Source organism: Populus euphratica, unplaced genomic scaffold (assembly GCF_000495115.2).
Source record: "Populus euphratica unplaced genomic scaffold, PopEup_1.0 scaffold111.1, whole genome shotgun sequence".
NCBI classification, from domain to species: domain Eukaryota; kingdom Viridiplantae; phylum Streptophyta; class Magnoliopsida; order Malpighiales; family Salicaceae; genus Populus; species Populus euphratica.
Window position 1 is genome coordinate 1,165,602 of NW_011499877.1, and position 9,709 is coordinate 1,175,310.

Below are 9,709 nucleotides of genomic sequence, written 5' to 3' on the forward strand. Positions count from 1 at the left end.
AAAAAATATTTTTAGAACAAATTTATTTCACAAAACCAAAGTAAAGTAGCCACGTGTTATTATGGAAAATCGAATCTCAATAAAACAATGAAAAGAGTCCATTGGAATCGACTAATGGCATTTTGCTGATAAGATCGCGGGAAAGTAAAAAACAACATTTTTTTAACAATTTAGCGGAGAAGGTGCTGTGCCATGTCATCTCCTGGATTCTGTTGCCGAAATGAAAGGACGCAGAAAATCAAATCCAATCTCCTCGCAATTCCCACCCAACTGGTTGCATCGCATCCCTTTGGATTCGATGGATGCCCCATGATGGCCTTTCCGGGCAACACAGACAACTATATTAATAAAATATTATATTAATAAAATATACGGGGCTTCAGGAAAAAAAAAAAAAAAACCTGAAGCACAAGATACGATACAAAGTACATTACTGTGAAATAAAACAGTGAATTAATGATTTTATCTTTTATCAAATTATCCTAAAAGACTTATCTTGGGGTGAAATAATCTTTCTTATATTATTTATTTGTCGTTTTTGTTTTAATGAAGTTAGAGAAGTTTTTCTTTCTTAGGGCTTCTTCGAGTTTCATATTTTTAGACGCAGTGAAATTGCCAACTTACTCTTGAAATAAAACTTAATTTATGTTTTTTTTTTGTTTTTATAATAAAACTTAATTTATGTTTTTTTTTATATAAGATTTTATGTTATAACAAGATTAGTGAAGGAATAAACTAATACTTTTATATCAATTAAATTTTATTTAATTTTTTAATATGTTAGGTTTGTGAATTACATGCGGGTGCACATGAAAGGATTTTGTTATGCTTTGATGGCTAGTATAACATCATCTAGTGATGAAAAATTACTCTCATCATGTCTTTAGATTTTTCATGGTGTTCTTTTTCTCTTTTTATAATGTGTTTGGTTTTTTACTATAAATTTTCACTATAATTGTTTTTCTCTCTCTCTTCTACCTTTAAATTTATGCCTGTCAATTAAAATCTTAGGATGGGGATATTTAAATATTAATCCTTGTAAACTTTTAATTTTTTATTTTATTTTTATATTTTAGCCTTTTTGTAAGTTTTTGTTTTGTTTTTTAATTTTATTTTTCAATCTATTTTTTTTCTTTTTCAAATATGGTCTGGGTTCTTTTTTTCTTTATTTTTTTTTCTTATCTCTTTTATAAACTTTCATCTTGATCCTCGTTTTTTTTATTGTTATTTCATGTTTTATTTTTTTTTATGATTGATTTTTTCCAACTTCATCATTTGATAGTTGATATTTTAAGATCTGAGCTTCATATTTTTTTAGTTTTGATGTTTTTGATTAAATAATTTGGATCATGAGTTTCAAGAGCTAATATGAGTTCTCGTTTTTTTTTTTCATGGACTTATTTTTTTCTTCACCCTCTTTACTTTACATTGATTTTTTTTTTTAAATAATAGCTTCATAGTTTTCTTTAATTCTTTTTTTATAGGGTTATTCTAATCATATGATTTAGCTTATAAGTATGGCAAGTTGATCCATGTAGATTTATGCCTTTTTATTCCTTTTAGTTGAATTTTTTTTGGATCCTTATGTGTTATTGATTTTTTAAAATTTTTTTATTTAATAGTTAATTTGTTGAGAATTGATTTTAATAATATTTCTATATTTGGTACTTTTCAGCCATAAATTTTAAAAGTTAACAATAGCTGACATTAATTTTTTTGTACTTATTTTTTTTATCCATCTCCTAATTTGACATTGTTTTTTTATACATAAAAAATATATTTGGTGATTTTTTTTATTTTGTTTTATCAGGTTATTTAAATCTCGTAACATAATTTATAGGCTAACAGGATTAATCCAAGCCAATTCAAATATTTATTTGGCTTATAAGTGTTATTTTGTAATTCTTTTGTATGATAAATTTTTTTTTTTAATTTTTTTTTATATATATTTTTATCAATAGCCAGTAATTATTTTTTCAAACACACTTGCACTTTAATTTTTTCTTTTCTTTTTTTATATTTTTATCAATATCCAGTAATTATTTTTTCAAACACACTTGCATTAATTTAACATTATTTTTCTTAATTTAATCCGAGCCGAACCGGATCTCGAGTAAGATATCAAGGTCATATCATACACACTTTAGGAAAGTAGCCGAAGATGAAGCATTTAAAAATAGTACAGTATCTTCGAAGTCATCGGTCACCTGTCGTGCATACAGGACATACCTTCCTCTGCTGTCGTTGGCAAAATGGACGCTATCTGTCACCGATTTTATTACTCGTGAAAGAGGGACTTTCACGCAAATGGAGGAGATCTATAAATAAAAGAAGAGAAGATTGCATGACAAGTCTATGTCGCTTTTTCTATGGAATCCCACTCAGTTAACCCTCTTGCCTGTTGCACAGTGTACGATGATGTCATCTCAAGTTTGTTTTTTCTTATTATTATGATTTAAACTTTGAGAATGCTAATTAACTTTTTTATTAAATTCTTACAAAAGATGAGCTATTGAAGTATACCCTATTTATTTTTGTGTTTGAAAGTGTTTTTTAATTAATTAATTTTAAATTAATTTTTTTATATTTTTTAATTAATTAATTTTTAATTATTTTTTTTATATTTTTAGATTATTTTAATATACTAATATTAAAAATAATTTTTTAAAATTAAAAAAATATTATTTTAATATACTTTTAAATAAAAAATATTTTAAAAATAATTCCAACCACACCTCTTATATTTTTATTACATAATAATAATAATAATAATAATAATAATAAATTCTGCAGTAAAGGAATATCTAATCAAAGATTTTGTGATCCGTCGACAGGTCACGGCCACAGGCAGTCCAAGGGGCGGCCTTTCCCATTTTTGACGCCGCCGCTTCGGACCTTTCTTGGTTATCGAATAGAAACCTCACTTTCTATTGGTCAGGTCCACGAGGTCAGCAGCCCTCATACTGTTTGCTACAGTTAGTTAACAGTAATAAATAAATAACAGTATTTAGAATTAACGGTGTTGACGTCGGGTCAAAGGGACTTTTCTTGCCATTCTCTCAGTTATGTGATCCCTGGTGATTAGACAGAAAGGCATCCATTGTAACGGGAAGAAGAGAAAAGCAACCTGCACCTATTTTTGAAGTAAAAGGTTTCCTCCTCCTTTTGTTTTTTACCCTCACCTTTTTCTCTGTGAAGAATAAACGGATCATTAAACCATAAAATGTAGGAACATTTTAAGTCTTGTATAGCTAAACCTAATATAGAATGCTTATAATATGAGTTAAGATTCTCTAAATCTTTTTTTTTTTGCTTTTTCAACTTTTTAGGTTGAAATCATGAGATAGAACAGGAAAATTTCTTTAACTACACTGTAAAGATGTGGAAATATATCCTTAAAACTATCCTAAAATAGATTTAGTCATAGTTAACCTACAAACTAGTTTAAAGATATATTTATTATCAAATAAAAAAATATAGCTATAAATGTTAAAGAACCAATTCAACCAAAAAACTTAAGTTGTTAGGTGTGTCTTGATATATGATTCATATTATTGTTCAACACACTTTCTTAAATAAAAGCTTTTTGGACTTAAAATTCACATAAACTCACATTATTTAGTGCTTAATTTTTATTAAATAAATAGAGATTATAAAATTCAAACTCGTGATTGCTTGATCATCAAGGTTCTAATACTATATCAAATAATCAATTCAATCCAAAAGTTTAAACTGTTAAGTAAGGTCTCAATATATAATTTATATTGTTATATAATAATAAGGGAATGTGGAAAAACTAAAATCAAAATGATATAAATATAAAACCTAAAATTTCATAAAAAAACTAATCATTTTTAACTCATTATTTTTATCAGTAGTAATATAATTATTTCTAGGTTGAATACTTATAACTTATCAAATTTTCTAAGATACAATCCATACATTTATCTTAATTAATTAGAATAAAAATAGAAATATTTTTGCTTTCTCGTACTAGTAATCCTTTTATCTTTATCCTAAAAACCTTTTTTCTTTTAGCTAATATTAATTCTGATAGTTATGCCATTAGATTTGGTGTTTTCTCGATCCAATTTATTTGGTGTTTTTACTCCTTTCTAATGTTCTTTTCTTTGTTATTTGTGTACCCTCTTGGTGGGTTTACCACCTTGTGGTGAAGATTTATTCAAGATTTTGATATCTTTAAAAGATAATATGATATTAATTATTGTTAATATGTTAAACAATTGTTGATTTCTTGATCAATATATTATATGTTTTTTGTTTCTTCATTACAACAAGAAGAACCTATAATTAAAAATTTAATCTTAACCTATTTTTTTTCGCTTTAGTTATATAATTGTTGGCCTATTGTATTGGATAGTTTTACAGTATTTCTCGTGCTTGATATTTGACTTACTTGTTTAACCAATACATTTCTTTCTTCAAGTTAGGGTTGGTTGTTTATTTTTTATTTTCTTATTATCTTTGTGATGACTTTGTCCATCCATTTAGAAATTTCTTTTAAAATATATCATTTGACTTGCTTAAGATCTAAAACAACCTTACATATGCATGAAAATGATATTTAACTTTGTTTCTTCCTCACCCTTTCTATCAAGGGATTTTTATGTATATTTAGATTGTCTTTAATATAAAATTATCATTTTATAATATTTTTAACTTGTTTTGTACAAGTTTGGGCTTGATTTGGTTTAATAATAATTGTTTGTTTGGTGGATCATCAATATCATATTTTAATAATTTAATAAGTGTTTGATTATTAATCAAAGAATTAATATTTCATGCGGCTAATATTCATTCTTTTAGTATAGTGTATGGCCTAGCATAATTATTTTTCACCTATTATATTTAAATATTGCATCATTTTGAACTATATATCAGTTAATCGACCTTGTTTTTATTTTTTATCAAGGTTAAAAAAATGCCGATGATTTTTTACCAATTTTTCATTTTCATCTATGAGTTTGGTAACTTCTATTTGGTTGATATTTATAAAATTCATTGTCATAAGGCTTTTTACATCTAGAGGTCTTGGATTTTTGTTAAGTGCTAGTTTGTTTAGCCTTAGCCCTCAAGTATTTTCTTTAAGATAAAATTATATGATAAATTATATGATAAATGAGGCATATATATATTTCACATAAAATATTTTTTATAATATTCTAGCCAAGTCAATCAATGTTACTTTTGATTTTATTATATAAAAATACTCATAAAAATGAGCTTCCATCTCTTATTAACTATTAATGAAGTTAATAAGAAGTATAGAGTACCAAATAAATACAATTTTAGTCAATAATGAACCAAATAGTCTTAGTTTTACAAAGGGATTGACAACACCATTACCATATTGATCAATGAACTTGGTGATGTGTTCCCTTATTAATTTTTTATTTTTTATAGAAAATTATTTAAATTCAACTATCTTGATTCATGTAAGGATCATATATAGCCTGTCAATCCATTCAGAATATGAATAATTATATAAATGACTATTTATAAATGTAGTTGTACATCCAACTTTATCACTTTTAAATATTGAGCTAACTTAACCTTATTAGTTTTTTTTTTTTTGGTGGATTGAGAACAATACATGCTTATGATGTAGGATGTGTGAGGACACCAAAGTTGTTTTTTTAAGAATAATCTTTTGCTATTATAGAAAATTAGATGGTGAATATTCATCATGTAACATGTTTATCGCATGCTATTTCATTGATAATTGTGTTGGTGAATTATTTATCAATTCTTTATATCTAGAAAATAATATCTATTAATTGTGTGGATTGATTAATCATTAGTTATCATGATTATATTTATTTCAATTCATTTTTTAAGCACGATGACTAATCTAAAACTTATCATATCGAGTATGCCACTCTATTTATATAATATATAACTAAATAGCCAATCATCATTAACTTGTCGATTAATTATTTAATAATAGATAATTCTTTACTTGTATTTTTTTTTAATATGAAAAAATTATAATTTTAATCTTAGTTTTGAGTAGAGGCATGTAGTAGCCTTACTGATCTCTAATTGGTTAAGAAGGGAAAATGATAATGTTAAAAAAACAAACTACAAAAGAATATAAAAGAAAATAAAAGTAATAAAAAAGGCTTGTAAGTGGAACAAATAAACTGCAATAATCAAAAGAAATCAATATACAGTAAGAGTGGGAATAAATTATGTTTATGGTACTTACTATTATTTTAAGTCGTTGAATAACCTATTTATATTGTTATAGAGATAATTTTTATGCAAATATAAAATCGTAGTTCTATATAAACTATCTATAAATGATATGGGCTATGTAATCTTATTTTTTATATAATTTATATTTCTTTATACATATCCTTCTGATAAGCAAATGTATTTACATTAATCTATAATATTCATTAGTTATCTTGCTAAAAATTCCTATTCTACATAGAACATGACCAATCGATTATTAAATTCAAATAATCTTCTTGATTGATGATCGGCTTTACCCTCCTTTATTAGTCAATGACCGACTTCAAATTTCTTAATTGTTTTGCTTAAAAAATAATAGTTAACAATTATTGTTCTCAATCACATGACATGTGAATTATTATATATATATATATATATAACAATTATTATATATATCTTGCAATCGAGATTGTTTTTATAAGGATTACAAGAATACTTGTCTCTGTCAATATAGGGCAAGGACGGGGAGGTATAATCCATCCCATTTCCATCGCTATTGTTGAAGTAAAAGTGAATAGCGAGAGAAGGATTAGGATTATTGAAGATAGCTTTGGGTTACTGAAAAATAAAAGTTTTCCTTTCTATAGTATTATAGTTTCAAGTCTAATTATAATTTATCTTGTATAAAATCTTCTTTGTATGATTTTAATGAGCATATAGTTAGCATCATTTCCCCCCCTTAATACTGATGTAATTTGGATATGCTTTAAATTTACATGTGGAAGTTTTTATTTTTTTTATTTTTTTAAACAATAAAAACTTTTACTTTTGGTTAAAAATACTTACAAATACTTTCTATTTTTTTTTAAAATTTAAAATTAATACAATACTTTATTTGATGCATGTAAAATACAATACTATATCATATTAAATGTTATGCAAATAATATGAATGTTTGAGATAATAATAATGATTGTTTTTTAAAATATTTTTTTACTTGAAAGTATATTAAAAGAATAAATTTTTATTTTTAAAAATATATTTTTAATATCATACATTAACACAATTCAAAATCACTAAAACTAACTAATTTAAAGTAAAAAAAATTTAAATTTTCTACAAATTCTGGTTGAAATGCTCTAATATATTTTATACTTTTAGTCAAATCACTTGTTTTAAAATTAATAAAAAAAAGATAAAAAATGAATTGTATTAGAAAAACCAATATTCAGTAGAAACTCTTTTTAGTAAAATCATATGATGTGATTCTAGAATTGTGCGGATAAAATCTTGAGAGATTAGGAAAAAAATTTGAAAAGAATAATCTACTCTATTATCCAAAATTGAAAAAAAAAAGAAAAGAAAGAAAAAGAAAGGACATAATAACGCTGTGGGGCACTTTTGCTTTTGTCTTGTAGTGGAGAGTGAAAATCTAAGGGAGACCATAGAATCCATGAACGTATGACAGGACAAGAGACGAAGTGGGGCTACTTTAAGATTTGCTAAGATCTCAAGAAATGAAATCTTCAGAATCTCACGAACATTTTCTGCTTTAAAGGAAGAGGTGAACATGGCAATATCTCCCTCAAATCTTCCCCTTTTTCATTTTCATATAAATCCACCCACAAACTTTGAAACCTCACTACTTTTAAACTTTGACATATAGTAGTTCTGAATTGCAAGAAAGCCATTACCAACCAAAGACCCCGTCGATAGATACACCACACGCACATGTTTTCTGGTGATATGGAAACGGCCGGCGAGATCTTAAGGCGAAGTTTGGCGGATGAAGTTGGAGTTTCTAAAGGGTCTGTTTCTGGTTCAGAGGAGTTGCATGTTCTAGCTGTAGATGATAGCTTTGTAGACAGGAAGGTTATAGAGAGGTTGCTTAAGATATCATCTTGTAAAGGTGATCCTTTTTTTTTTTTTGAGGTTTTAATTAATGGTCTTTTTGTTTTTTGTGTTTTTGAAACTGATTGGGATTTTTGGATATTTGCAGTGACTGTTGTAGAGAGTGGGAGCAGAGCTTTGCAGTATCTTGGATTGGATGGAGAGAAGAGCTCTGTTGCGTTCAATGTAAGGACAAAAGAGTAACGTTATTGGATCTCTGTTCCTTTGCTGAGAAATCAAGTAGTGCTGACGGTTTATTATTGCTTAATCGTTGTGATTATAGGATTTGAAAATCAATCTCATCATGACCGATTACTCCATGCCGGGGATGACAGGATATGAGCTGCTTAAAAAGATTAAGGTCCGTGCCATCCTCTTACTTTCTTCACGTACCTTTTTTGTTCAATCTTTATTTTGTTGATAGAATGCATAAGATGAGAAATGAAAATTAATTTATTGAATTGTATGTTGATGGGGTTTTGGAACTTTGGTTTTGTAGCAGGAATCATCAGCTTTCAGAGAGATTCCTGTAGTGATCATGTCATCTGAGAACATCTTGGCTCGTATTGATAGGTATCCTCCTCCCTGGCTTAATCTTTCCTTTTCTGTGGGCTTGGTGGAAAGATGAATTTTTCATCTTGTTTAATGTTTTGGAGTTCTCTGTCAATTGATGAACTTTGAGTTAGAAAAGGAAATAAATTTGTTAAATATTATGATAACTAACAATTCAAAGAGCAAATCTGGACGAATATCTTATATTTCGATCCGTGTCGAGTAGGATACAGTTCTTTCTACAACTCTGCCCAAGTATAATTCTGTAGAAATGAAGGACTAATTTGATGTAATTACTGATTACTTAAAGCGCTTCTGTTTAAAATTCTCTGATTCATTGTTCATTAGCAGCATATTTTGGTGCGTCAAAATCTGATAATATTTTCAGTCTGCCTGTATTTTTTTAAGATGTCTCTGTTTTCAACCAGAGACCAGTTCCATGCATTTTGAATTATAGAATATCAAAATTGTATATGGGGTGAGCTTGCTTGACAAGTTGATCTCCGCGATGAGATTTTCTTTTCCTATTTTTTTTTTTTGTTTTATCGTGATTGTATCAGAAATGAACATTGATGCTAACTGCTTATTATTAAATGGCTCAGGTGTTTAGAAGAAGGGGCAGAAGAATACATACTTAAGCCAGTGAAATTGTCAGATGTGAAACGAATTAAAGACGTTATAATGGGAGGCGATGGAGAGCAAAAGAAAAGGAGAAGTGTTAGGAAGAGAGGAAGGGAAGATTGTTTCTATTCATTGTCACAACCACCGCTTGTACAATCATCCTCGTCCCCTGCTTTTGATTTTCTGCCGTCCGAACTTCATTCTTCATCACCATTTCCTACTTTGAGTTTGTCAAAGAGGCCTAAATTGCAAACCAGAGACTAATTCTGTAGTCACATGGATTGGAGTGGCAGTTTTGTTAGGTCTTTGTTTATACTCAATAGCACACCCTGCTCCGGACAGGAGATCACTTTCCCATGTTTTGCTCATACTTGGCTGACTTAACCTGACATGAAGAATTGATTAGCACATGAAGAAGCAAGTGTAGGGAAACCGTGAAAGGGATTTG

At 27.6% G+C, this 9,709-nt stretch overlaps 1 protein-coding gene across 4 annotated transcripts in view; it reads left to right on the top strand.

The window, feature by feature from the left end:
• Window positions 1-7,705: 7,705 nt before the first annotated feature.
• Window positions 7,706-9,709, top strand: part of RR5 (response regulator 5) — a 2,257-nt gene continuing 253 nt past the window's right edge. Inside the window, exons 1-5 of one of the 4 annotated variants that reach the window (XM_011030348.1) lie at window positions 7,706-8,107; window positions 8,198-8,274; window positions 8,372-8,449; window positions 8,588-8,661; window positions 9,243-9,705. In XM_011030348.1, the coding sequence (XP_011028650.1) occupies window positions 7,930-8,107; window positions 8,198-8,274; window positions 8,372-8,449; window positions 8,588-8,661; window positions 9,243-9,525 (690 nt within the window). In that variant the 5' untranslated portion in view covers window positions 7,706-7,929 and the 3' untranslated portion in view covers window positions 9,526-9,705. Of the gene's footprint in view, window positions 8,108-8,197; window positions 8,275-8,371; window positions 8,450-8,587; window positions 8,662-9,242 lie in introns of all 4 variants that reach the window. The other 3 variants (XM_011030349.1, XM_011030347.1, XM_011030350.1) reach the window with 3 other exon arrangements.